General features: G+C 42.0%; 2 protein-coding genes across 3 annotated transcripts in view; both read left to right on the top strand.

The window, feature by feature from the left end:
- LOC147851917 (uncharacterized) overlaps positions 1–13,845 on the top strand; it is an 87,377-nt gene that overhangs the window by 10,698 nt on the left and 62,834 nt on the right. The window lies entirely within an intron of this gene.
- On the top strand, positions 7,975–11,222 carry LOC147851921 (amino acid transporter AVT1D-like). 2 transcript variants are annotated; one of them, XM_087334485.1, is made up of 2 exons: positions 7,975–8,281; positions 9,762–11,222. In XM_087334485.1, the coding sequence occupies exons 1-2, from the start codon at positions 8,029–8,031 to the stop codon at positions 10,940–10,942; spliced, it is 1,434 nt and encodes a 477-aa protein (XP_087190611.1). In that variant the 5' UTR covers positions 7,975–8,028; the 3' UTR covers positions 10,943–11,222. The 2 variants fall into 2 exon arrangements, with proteins under 2 accessions (XP_087190611.1, XP_087190613.1); XM_087334487.1 differs by lacking the exon at positions 7,975–8,281 and adding an exon at positions 9,091–9,226.

Below are 13,845 nucleotides of genomic sequence, written 5' to 3'. Positions count from 1 at the left end.
CCTCCGACTCGAAGGCGCTGCTTACCGAATCGGAACGGGGAAGACAACGGAACCGGAGTCCGCAAAGACGGGAGAAGTCGGGGACACGGTCGCAGTCGAGGGGAAGACCTACATGCTTCTACTGTGGGAAGCCGGGGCACTTCCAGAAGAACTGTCGGCATTTCCGGAAAGACAACGGAAACGACGGTACCGATTCGAAGAAGTCACCGGAGCGAAACGGTGCATACCGGGGAGCCACGGACCGGAGAGGTCCGGATCGGCGAGGGCAGGACCGGAAAGGAACGACGGCACTCGCGGCAAGTGAAGAAGAGATAATGCTCATTACCGAAGAGAGGGAGCTGAACCTTGCCGGTGAAGAGATGACCTGGGTGGTCGATTCCGGAGCGTCGTTCCACCTGACCCCGGAGAAGAAATACTTCTCATCCTACACAGCCGATGAGCACGGCTGTGTCCAGATGGGAAATGAAGGTACATGCCGGATTGCCGGCATAGGAGACGTGTGGCTGATGACATCAACCGGATGCAAGATGTTGCTGAAGGATGTTCGACACGTTCCGGAGGTTCGATTGAACCTGATTTCGGCCGGGAGGCTAGACGATGAAGGCTACACGGGTAGCATCCGGAACGGTGTCATGAAGTTCAGCAAAGGGAGCCTGATAGTGGCTCGGGCCCAGAAGGTCAACACACTGTACCTGATGAATTCTCGGCTATGTCCGAAGGAGCTGAACGTGGCAGCTGACACTACCGGTGAGCTGTGGCACAAGAGACTGTGCCACATGAGTGAGAAGGGGATGAAGAGGCTTGCAAAAGACAACCTTATTCCAGTGAAGCACGTGCACCTAGAGAAGTGCACCGATTGCCTGGCCGGTAAGCAGAACCGAACCTCCTTCCACTCAAGGCCACCGACGAGACGCAACGCACCATTGGAGTTGGTGCACACTGACGTGTGTCAAGTAGAAACGAAGTCACATGGCGGAGCCCAGTACTTCGTGACATTCATTGATGACCACAGCCGAAAGCTGTGGACGGCACCGTTGAAGACAAAGGACCAAGTGTTGTGCGTCTTCAAAGAACTCCACGCGAGAGTGGAAAGGGAATCCGGCAAGAAGCTGAAAGCGATACGAGCGGATAACAGAGGGGAATACCGGGGGCAGTTCAAGGAGTACTGTCGCTCGAAGGGAATCCGGCTCGAGTTTACTGTGCCGAAGACGCCGGAACTGAACGGGCTGGCCGAGAGGATGAACCGGACCATAATGGAGAGGGTCCGGAGTATGCTGGCGCATGCGAAATTACCCAAGGGGTTTTGGGCTGAGGCAATGTCGACGGCGACATACGTGATAAACAGATCACCCTCAGTACCTTTGGACGGAGACACGCCGCAGAGAGTGTGGACCGGTAGGGAAGTATCCTACCGGCATCTGAAGGTATTCGGGTGTCTCGCATATGTGCATGTGGCAAAGGACCGGAGAGGAAAGCTAGATCCAAAGACCCGGCCATGCATATTCCTCGGTTACGGCGATGACGAGTTCGGCTACCGAGTATGGGACCCGGTCGACAAAAATATATTCAGGAGTCGAGATATCATCTTCATGGAGGACAAGACACTCGCCGACTAGGAGTCGGAGAAGAAGATGAAGAGCTCCAAGTCGACCGGTGAGAATCAACTCTACGAGGAGCAGTCCCGACCGGCTGTGGACCGGTTAGCACTCGAGGATCCGGCCGAAGACGGTGAAGAAACAGAACCGGCCGAGGAAGATGAAACTGATACCGGAACCGGCCCCGATCCCGAAATGGATTCGGATGAAGAGGAAACGGAGGAGCCGGTTACCGCAGCTCCGGAACGGAGATATCCTCTAAGAGAGAGAAGGGCCCCCCGGAGATTTCCGGAACCAGAGCACGTGCTGCTAACCGACGAGGGGGAGCCGGAGAGTTTTGAAGAAGCAAAGCTTGACACCCATAGCCGCAGGTGGTTAAGTGCCATGCAGGAGGAGATGGATTCCCTGCATGAGAACCACACATATGAACTTGTGGAGTTGCCGAAAGGAAAGCGGGCACTTCGAAACAAGTGGGTGTTCAAGCTGAAACCGGGAGATGCTGGAAACCCCCCGAGATACAAAGCCAGGATCGTGGTGAAGGGGTTCCAGCAGAAGAAGGGCGTCGACTTCGACGAGATATTTGCCCCGGTAGTGAAGATGACCTCCATCCGGACGGTGCTGAGCATAGCGGCAAGCATGGACCTCGAGGTAGAATAGATGGACGTGAAGACGGCATTCCTTCACAGTGACCTCGAAGAAGAGATCTACATGCAGCAACCGGAAGGATTCGAGAAGAAAGGGAAGGAGCACCTGGTATGCCGGTTGAAGAAGAGCCTTTACGGACTGAAGCAGGCTCCCCGGCAATGGTACCGGAAGTTCGACTCTTTCATGACCGACGAAGGGTACCACAAAACGCAGTCCGATCACTGCGTGTTTGTGAAGAAGTTCGAAGGAGGAGACTTTCTAATACTCCTCCTGTACGTGGACGACATGTTGATCGTCGGACGGGACCAGGTCAAGATACGGATGCTGAAGAAAGCGCTTCACCGAACCTTCTCAATGAAGGACCTGGGTCCGGCGAGGCAAATACTAGGGATGCACATCATCCGGGACCGGAAGAAGAAGCAGTTGTGGCTGTCACAGGAGAAGTACGTGACAAAGGTGCTTCACCGGTTCAACATGTCGGAAGCAAGACCGGTCGGGTCAACCCTCCCGGCAAACTGCAAGTTGTCCAGCAAGCAAAGCCCCAAGACAAAGGCTGAGAAGGAGGACATGATGAAAGTACCATATGCCTCTGCCGTCGGAAGCCTGATGTACGCAATGGTGTGTACAAGACCGGACATAGGATATGCAGTCGGAGTGGTGAGCCGGTACATGAGCAATCCCGGCAAAGAGCACTGGAACGCGGTCAAGTGGATACTCTGATACCTGAAGGGAACGGCAAACGTGTGCCTCCGATTCGGCTCCGGTAAGCCCGAACTCGACGGCTTTACCGATTCGGATATGTCGGCTGATGCAGATACCAGCCGGTCCACATCAGGGTATGTGATGACGTATGCAGGGGGAGCTGTTTCGTGGCAGTCGAGGCTGCAGAAGACGGTTGCGTTGTCAACCACGGAGGCGGAGTACATGGCGGCTGTTGAAGCCGGCAAGGAAATAATATGGATGAAGGACTTCATTAGAGAGCTCGGTATCCGGCAGGAGGAGTACCGACTCTACTGCGACAGTCAGAGTACCATCCACCTTGCGAAGAATGCGGCCTATCACTCCCGGACGAAGCACATCCAGCGAAGATATCACTGGATCCGGGAAAGGATAGAAGACCAGGAGTTCGTGCTGACGAAGATCCACACGGACGAGAACGGGTCAGATATGCTGACCAAAGTGCTCACACCCGACAAGCTGGAAGCGTGCCGGAAGAGGGTCGGACTGGAAAGACATCCCATGCCGAAGTGAAGGGGGAGTTTGTTGGGATTACGGTCCCTCCGGATGGGATAGTCAGATGTCCGGGAATCGGGACTGAAGACCCGAATGAGGAGTACCCGGTATCGGAACCGGATGATGTAGACCCGGTTCCGGATCCGGATGATGAAGACCCCGGCTACGGAGCCGGATGACGAATGTACCCGGAGAGAGAGATCCGGATGCGGGGACATATTTGTGAATATGTTTGCCAAGGGCCCTTGAGGCTATATTTGTAAATAGCCCGAAAGTCATATGTGTATAAATATGACTTAGGGCAAACAGTTTTGTTGTTGTTGCTCATTTTTCTGGTTTTCCACTTAGAGGGAGCTAAGTGAGTAGCCGAGAGAGAGCGAGAGAGAGAGAGAGAGAGAGAGAGACGAAGAGGTCGTTGCCTCTGTGTATTACCGCCGCCTGTGGCGAAGACAGTGAGCTCAAGGTTGTTGCCTTGTAGCTTCACCATTGTACATCTCTGTTTATAGTGATAGTTGGAGTTTGAGGACTCCCGTGGTTTTTCCCATTTAGGGTTTTCCACGTAAAACATCCTATGTACTCTTCTCTCTATTGTCTTCGTGCATTTTGTATTTCCTGTTTTTCTGTGAGTTGATCCTATTCCTCGGTGGTGGCCGAGCACTGTGTTCATCAGCTCGTTAGTGACCGAAGACAAATCTTGTCTTGTTCTACATACTCTCCTTTATGCCCACACATGCATGAATATTAAGGTCTCATTGGCAGTACATGTGATACAACCAATTATAAAGGTTTGATTGTGCTATCCAATATGCATTGGACATGATTTATTCTCGCTACAACTTGCCTTTGTCGATAGATAATTATTATAGTTTCCTCATTCTAGTACTAACTACTTGACTTTCAAACCTCCTTCCATCCCCCCACCCCTCTGTATGTCTAACATTCACTATAGAAGCTCACAACACCCAACTTATATAATTGTGGAAATATATAACTCTTATTAGACCCTTGTCACGAAGGTTTAAGACCTTCGTTAGTTATATTGTCATCCTAAGTTGTAAAGGTTCTTTATGATTCGACGAGCCTTCCCCTTGGTTGTGTACCATTGTACAGGTTCTCAAAGGGATAACTTTTCATGATCGAGGTGATGATTTGACAATCCTTCTCACACTTTCAACTACTTTGCTCTCAATATTGAATGCTTACAATAATGCATTGTTAACCATTGATCAATCTTTGTTGTTTTTCCTTGGGGTTGCATGCATTGATATTGATTCTTGTGCATCCTTATCCTCTACCCAAACTTGCTTGCTTTGCCTTTTGAGCAGGAACAATTATAATAGTCCTTCTGAATGGGAATATAGAGAAGGCGTATCCTATAGTTCATTTCCTCCACCACTTTGTACTCCCACACTCAATAAAACCTCAATGACGAGGTCTAAGTAAGTTGGGTGTGGGTTCGATGTTACATTCCTTGTAAATCTTATTCGTATCTTGATCACTTTGAGATAATGCACACTAAAAGTTTGCTCTTAACAAATGACTTTCCAACAAGGATAAAAAGGAATTACTATTGTGCACAAAAAAGTGAACCCTTCCTTTAATTTTCAAAAAAGATTAAAAATGGGTGTGGGCACATTTGTTTAAATAAACATCAGCCCTATTATTGTATTTTGATCCTCGTAGAAGGAGATCAAATATTTGTAATAAGTCTTTACATGAGCATATTTCATTGGATAGTTTTATCCTCTCAATATAAAAGAAGAGGGTATTAAAATACCTTGTCATTCATACCCTAGAATGTATTACACTAGAAACAATACCCCATTATGTGAATGCTCAAAACATGTTCATATTGAACAATATCATAAAAACAACAAAAGAAATGTCTCAAAGCCCAATTGAGGATTATACTTGTGAGGTATTCAGAAATTTGAGGCATCTTAAACCATAATTATAATCTATGATACCATAGTTGGTTTGTGTGATAGTGTATTCTAATTTGATCACCTTTTTAAGAAATTTGTTTTTTCTAAAAGCACACCATGTATATTTTACAAGATTGCGCCCCATAGAGTATAGTGGAAAGATGCTCAACAGTCAGAAGTAAACTTCTATTAGTGAAGTGTCACATACCACATTCATGACCATTTGGTATATTCTTTTGGTATTGTAGTACGAAACGAGACTTGTGGTAAAAAAGTTATTTAAGGAAGGAATATATAATGTAATGGTATATTTATGAGCAAAAAATGGACTAACCATGCTATTAATAGGCTATTTTAAGGTCTAATTTGTCATTCTTATTTTGTCTTGGTCTTGAGATTTTAAGCATGGTGATGTTTCTATGTGTTATACATGTATTAATGTATCAAACGGATGTGCCTTCTAATATTGTGCGACTATAGACATACTAAAAAATTTGTGTTGTTATACAGGGTCATATTGTCCTTCTTGTTAAAATGGCATATCAGTCAAAGGTCAAGATTGTTCAATGCCTCAACACACTCGTTGGTCCTCAAATGAGATCTAACCAAGAAAAAGTCCAAAAATGTCCTAAATTGTTGCTTATCAAATTTATTCAATTTGAGAAATGTATGCCATACTAAATCCTACCTATGATATTAGATCACTTCCCATTGAGGTCACATGCTATAAGAAAAGGTGTTATTGAGTACATGTTTAAGGTTTAAAAACAAACTTCATAAAATTACACGAAGAGTAACTAGACAAGGCACATGAAAACAAATTATTGGGGTTTAGAATGGATTCAAAGTGTGAAACAAATGGTTTAGATGATGAGATGTGCCACACTTGCTTCAAGATGCATCGATATATTCCTCGTGGTATTAATCATGTTTATGTTCTTCTTTGCATCTCTCCTTGATCGTCGTGGTATTAATTGTGCTGGTGTTCTTCTTTGCATCTCTCCTTGATCGTAGTGGTATTAATTGTGTTGATGTTCTTCTTTGCATCTCTTCTTGATCATTGATGATAAACGATCATGTGAGCTTAATATTTGTTTCTATGCATTCAGGTATTAGGTTTAGTGGCGAATTTATTTGCTTATAGGTTTAGATTTCACATCTAGCCAACAAAATAGTAGAAGTTGTATGTGGTCCACAAACTTTAGTTCTAAGTTAGTTAAAAGAGGTAACTAGATAATGTGTTGTAAGTTCTAAACTTCCTCAAATTGGTGGTGGTGTTGGGTAAACTCTCATAGTAAGAGAATTCCCATAAGTGTGTAAGAAACACTTAAATAAACAGAGGGTTCAAGGATCTCTCCAACTTGAGTTTTGGGGTCACAAATTCATAGATCTAGCTCTGTAATTGACCTAAGTTTGTCTCCCACTAATTAATTGTATGGTTATATTTTTGTAGTCACTTTCTTCTTTATCATGTTGGTCACATGCCTTGCGTGTAGCCCGCAACTAACCTTTTTTCCAACTCTCTATCTTGTGACTTATTGATTATCATATGCTCTCCATGCATTAGTCTTTCATGGATATGAGATATGTAATAGGTTGGCATGCCCTTTACACATGGAGTGGTTATTTATATCTCAACATCCCCCACCATGAGTATGAACTTATTTTAGCCCATGCTTAATATTTATCTTCAAATGGCTTCCAACATTGCTTGTCTTAGATGGTCCATTTGTTTGGCAAATATTGGTTCCGCCAACACTCTCTACAGTGTTTTAGGTTCACCTTTGAAAAAGTGGACATATAAAATTACCACATGCATTTCATGTTAAAGAGCACATGCTTAGTTAGTAGCCTTAACTACAAGGGACATCTGAATTTATACGAGGGATGTAAGAGTAGGTCTCCAATGTTACCAAGACAACAAAACACCCTCACCAAGTTGTAAATCTAATTGCTCATAGTCTTATAGGAATGGCTTGCTTTTTGTTTCACGTCTAGATTCAGTTAATCAATGTTGAATTAAGTCAAGTTATCTTCTTACATCATGGACGATATTTTATTTTTTGTTGAGAGACGAAAATGGATTGAAAGCCACGTAGGTTATAATAGAAACACACCACAAACACTCTATAGTGTTCTGTGTTAAAACAAATATATCTTGTTCTAAAAAGTATAAACTTTCTATGAAACAACATTATTAGAAAATGATAAATATCTCTCCTCCAAATAAATAACTGGATTGAACATCTCTAAGCTTTTTTATTTGGTTTAGAGTTTGTTAGTCAAGAGAACCCCAACAAATAGAAAAAAATCCCCAAATCTTTAGTGAATCCAACAAGTACATCCCAAGGAGTTGAGAGAGAGAGAGAGAGAGAGGCTTGACACACGTTTTTAAATAACAAGTGATTAACAAATGGGTTGAAAGCAGGAAAGAGACATGGAAGGAGGCACATCAAGATTCTCGTCTTAGTGGGAGAAACCAGAAGCTCCACTTGGGGGTAATTGGGTCATAGTTTTAAATATTCATCCACTACCTTTGATGAGGTAGTCATATATAACGGATGTAAACACGGATGCTTAATTACACGAAGTGGATAACAAAGGTTAGGTGAAGTGTGGTGTGACCACAAATGGATGATGTTGAGTTACAGAAGGTGGGGGTGGTGGAAGGAAGCAACAAAATTACGAATGATAAGTGTCTCACGAATGCGGACAATAAATCAATGACAAGTTGCAACAAGAATTCAACCACAAAGAATATGCTTGATAATGTTAAGGTGGAAAGCAACTTAGAAGTGCACAAATTTGATGATCCACATGCAACTAAAGGGGGTACTTGCAGTTTTGCACAAGCCACATTTAATTGCATCAGTCTACTAGTGGGTGAGATGATTATCCCTCTCTAATTTGCCCTTATAATATCTACAAAATGGTAACGCAATACTCAACAATGATAGAGGTAACATAAATGAATATGAAGTAAGTTGACGTTAACCTTAAACCTAAGAATCACCATCACTTATTTGTTTGGTTTGAAAACAATTGTGAGCTATATGAGGATATTTGGTTATTTTCCAATTATAATTATGCAATCAAGATACATAGTCTATAGACCACTATCTAGTTATCACTTATCCCTTTGAATTTTAAATGTGAGGAACACCATATGGGTTGATTTGAACACGTGAACAATAATGTGAGGTAGAAATATGCAACTCCATGATCAATTTACTTGTAGGTGGAAATATTATATGGATGGTAGTGATCATATCATCAAACACAATAATAAGACTATCGGGGTCATTGGTTACACATAATTTGCCACCAAACATTTTATAAAAAGTGTAAGTTATAAATATGCACATTTTGTGTTTGGATGGTTCATTCATGCACACCAATATAATCACTTTACTTATGTGGTATATTGACTTTGGAGTATAGAAAATATTAACGGGTGTAAAATAAGTTTTCTCATGATTGTAGCACGAATATGTGACATCCTTTCAAAAATATGCGAGTTCATGTTAATGTTTGTGCTTGTGTGTTGGTAATAAAAATGAACGAGCATTTTTCCTTTTTAAGCTGGTAAAAGATTTCATGGGACCTAATTGCAAACTACAATTGGAACATCATTCGTTTCATTTTGTCACCATTCACAAACATAATTATTCAATTTTGGACTTGATTTATTGGCATGCATGAAACATTAAAGAATGGGCACCACCAATACAAGGGGATATTGACACCTTTTAACATCAAGCGGGGAATGGGATCCTTCCCAATCCCCAACCCATCGTGGTTGGATTTCAAATACGATTCACATTTCATGTAAGTCGTCATCATCTACATGACTAGGAATCACAATAAACAAGCTTGAAACAAACAATCTAGTTATTCTCCCTTTTCTATTGATTATTCATATGTTTCGATGATGCAATCAACTATAATCTTCCATTGATGGCATTTTTCTCGGAGAATCTAAGCATATTGAGGGAAGCATAGTTTCGCCAATTTGAGAGAAAAACAGGTTTTGTCTTTGAATCGTCATAGAATAAACAAGGCAATATACGCTCCATTTTTGAAAGGATGATAAAGGAAGATGAACGCTCATTTGAATATGATAAACTAAAATCAACTCTAGTATTTTCATTTGCACTGCTCTGATTTTAGCAATGAAATTTGAATATGGCCATTAAGATGAGTTTTGCCAGAAACATTAAAATATTGAGAAACTCCTTGGTAAATAAATGTAGCGGTGAAGGTTTATTGATAGCTATTAACAATTAGAAAGACAAGATATAAGCCAACAATAAATTACAGGGGATGACTAATGTCAATCAACAAAAAATGTTTGTATTGATAGGTTTAGGAATATTGTCGTCTCCCTATGCCATGGCACATGCGGGGTGGTTGGGAGGTCTCATTTCGTTGGTGGTGGCAACGACGTTCGCTTACGCAGCACAACTAATGGTACGTTGCCAACAAAAGACAGGTTGTGCGACATATCAAGAGTTGGCAGCAATGGCAGTTGGCAAGAAATCTTGCATCTTGATACAATCATTCTTCTATGTAGAGGTGGTTGGAAGCCTCGTAGGCTTTTGCATATCAGTCGCTGACAACTTGGGCAAGGCATTTGAGGGTGTAACCAAGGCACGCCAATTGGGAATTGGCAATTCAACAATCATGACCTCTCAAAATGTGATGATGGTTATGGCATGCATGTTTGTGCTCCCCACAGTGTGGCTTCGCAATCTAAAGGCATTGTCATTCACTTCTGTTTGGTCGGTGGCAATGAGTGGCATTTTGGTGTTATCAGTTGCAATAGCGGCTAGCCCCATTGATGGGAACATTGGTTTTCCCCACCAAATTCCCTTGGTGGGTTCCCTCTACAATGCACCGGTCGCCACCGGACTCTATGCATTTGCATACAGTGGCACCACAATCTTCCCAGCTATCTACTCCTCCATGAGAGACCCCTCCAAATTCCCTCATGCTTTATTTCTTAGCTTTGCCATCACGATCGTAGCTGTTAGCGGATTGGGTATCATGGGTGCCATGATGTTTGGCCACGAAACTGCCTCTCAAATCACGCTCAACATGCCCCCTCACCGAATCACAACCAAAATCATGGTGTGGATGACGGTGCTCACACCATTACTCAAATTCGCGCTCCTCTTATCGCCCCTTTCAGTCGCCATTGATAGGTTCATAATGTTTGGGCGTTTAAGCCGTCATTACGGTGCTCGAACTCAACTTACGATGACCACATTGGCCCGCTCAATAGTCATGGTGCTTATCGTGGCAGGTGCCATAGTGTTGCCATACTTCAACTATGTTATCTCACTCATTGGTTCTTCTGTCAGCATCTCCCTTTGCTTGATATTTCCATGTATTTTCTACCTCAACCTATGTCGCGATCGACTCACTCACCTCTCTTTTGTCACTCTCCTTTTTGTTTTTGTTTTTGCCATCACTGCTGCTATATGTGGCACCATCCTCTCCTTCCATGGCTTAGTTGTTAGTAAAAGGGGAAGTAGTGCCTAACATGATTGGTGACACTACAACTTTAGTAATTGTAGTGTACATATACAAAAAGGTTCATAACAATTTCCCGTGTAGGGAAACAATGCACTTTCCTTCACTTTCCTTTATAGTATCGTGCATAATTATGAGTTGGGTGTGGTGTTGGTAGAGGGGTTGCTAACCAACAATCTACGCTCTCTAGTGTTGGCTACCTCCTATCCCACCACTTATGCTCGACCTTGACCATATAAACTCGTAATGTTAGGTGTTAATTGGAAAACCTACAAGACTTTATGTGATCTATATATGCATGTACATATTTCATAATCATGTCATAATATTTGCACTTCTAGCCTTATCGAGTATACTAATTCTTTGACAACCAATATATGATACGATGTCTTTGTTATATTAAAAACATAAGATTTCCCCCAAAACCTATTTAGATTGTACTATTCAATAACTTTTTGCCCCAAAATCTTACATCCATACATTGAGATGATTGTAATTGGACCATATTATGATATTCACTTTTGAATTTCATACAAAGAAATAAAGGATTGTGGTAGGGACATTGTTGACATGTGTCAAATCCAATATTATTTAAAGATAAACTTTTAATGGTTTCAAGGGTACATTAGGAATTAAGGCAACTCGCAAAAGGTCATGATTTATGGCAACATGTGGTGACCCAGGACCTATGATGTGAGTATAAAATTAGGAGTAGTTTACCTCATGAAGAGGGAGTCAGACAAACATTGTGTCATAGTCATGTTATGACAAGGCTATTGTTACAATAACATTGTGTTGATTGTGTTTGATCTTAGGCAATATTAAGTGGTATGGGACACTGTTGAGAATCAAACCCAACTTCCCCAATGCAATGGCTTTCACACTAGCAACAAACTCTAGGTTCAAGCTAGTTTTGTAAATAGTAGAAAGGGCAGTTGCCCTAAGTTAGTTGGTACTTAAACCAACCCTTTTGTAACTAAGTTATTGTTGGATGTATTTGACACATTTTCTAATATAGCTTATTGTTCTCTCTCTCTCTCTCTCTCTCTCTCTCTCTCTCTCTCTCTCTCTCTCTCTCTCTCTCTCTCTCTCTCTCTTACACACACACACACACACACACACACACACACCGAGTTCCTTCCGTTGCGTACAATCACCTACACTCTCCATTTCTTTACATGGTATCAGAGCATGTGGTGTTCTGATCAAAACTTGTTCAACTGTGTTGTGTCACACACTGATGATCAAACAGAACCAGTTCAACAATAGAGAAGAAAATGACACCATGAACACTCAGCCGGGAACCACTCTTCCCACCGAGAAACTTGATTGGTCAAACTTTGCATCTTGGGAATACAAGATGCACCAATACCTTGTCGGCCAAGGCTATTGGAGCTAGGTCGAAGGAGCTCAAGGAAATCAACCCAACCCAACCCATGCCGACTACCTAGCTTGGGAGCAAGCAGCGCGTCGCGTGTTGTACTGCTTAACATCATGTGTTCATGACCACATGCCTGGCTACATTCGAGAGGCAAAAACACCGAAAGAAGCTTGGGGCAACCTCAAGAAGAACTTTGCAACCAACTATACCTTGAAGATCACACTTTGATACAATGCTCTGCCTTTGATTATATTCGACCATGCTTTCCACATCTTTTCGACTGAGCCCAATCCTTGCACAAATTTCTCTCACAACCACAATGCGCACTCTCGATTGCAACAATCATTGGTAAAGTTCTTGAACATCTAGAGTCACTACTCACTTTCACATGTATGACGTGAAATGTAGTATTTTTTGTCTCATATGTCATATTTGATCTCCAAAGACGATAATATAATCTATCTATCTTATCTCTTTGTCTCTCTCTGTGTTTGTCTTACACATAGAGAGTTCCTTTTGCTGCATAAGATCACCTACACTCTCCATTTCTTTACAAACATTGATGGTGTTTAAGATCCATCTTTAATTCTTGTTTTCAAAGTGGTTGTGTGGAAAAGTGCTCTCAATACATTGTTTGTCCTTTAATTACACGTTGATGTGCTTAACTATTAATTGTTAACTTTAACAACGTCATGGACACAATCAAGTCACATTCAACACTCATTGGTGTTGTCGCCTCGAATGGAGACATAAATGATTGTATGCATTCATGTATAACTTGGTATTTGCAATTGGAGAGCAGTGGTCCCTAATCTATTGGTTGGCCCATAGCAAGGAAGATGACCCCTCGGGATGCAATAGTGACTATTTGAAGTGTAATACTATGAGATATTAGTCGTATTGGCCCATTCAGGAAATTCAATTCAATTGACCGCGTGTATAGGAACCATTTGCAACAAATCCTAATATATGTTTGGAGATCTAAGTTATCTATGTAAAACAAACTTTTGATAGTTCATAAGCTTTCAGAATATCAAACCCCTAAAAAATGATGTCAATGCACATTATCATAAAAACACTATGTACAAAGTTCAAAGAATGAAATGTTATTTTGTGAGATAGAACCAATGATCATCGAGGAAAAATGCATGAAACTCTCTCCATGAATTCATGAAATTTGAGGTAGGTGTCACCACATGGTAGAAGACATTGTAAACCTAGAAAATGTCGTTACTATGGAAATATATGTGTGCATGTGAATGTTGGGTGGTGTTGAATGTGAGTCTCTAATGGACGGATTCACATTGTCTTCTTTTGTATACACCAAGTTTAGGCTATTTATGTAAATAGTGAGAAGGGTAGTTGCCCTAAATTAGTCAGTATATAAATTGACTTTGTAACCTAGTTTGGTAGGTTGTTAAAAATAAAGTTCATCTTGTCCCTAACGTCTCTCTCTCTTGCGTTTTGGTTGTGTCATACTTTTTGTAGATGTTGTTGCCATCAATCTACCTTGCTTGTATCTGTTTATGAT

Source organism: Azolla caroliniana, unplaced genomic scaffold, assembly GCF_043228905.1.
Source record: "Azolla caroliniana isolate FFs.n. ecotype wild unplaced genomic scaffold, voAzoCaro1.0.p SCAF_18, whole genome shotgun sequence".
Classification (NCBI taxonomy): Eukaryota; Viridiplantae; Streptophyta; class Polypodiopsida; order Salviniales; family Salviniaceae; genus Azolla; species Azolla caroliniana.
This window is presented reverse-complemented; position numbering and strand designations above follow the sequence as displayed.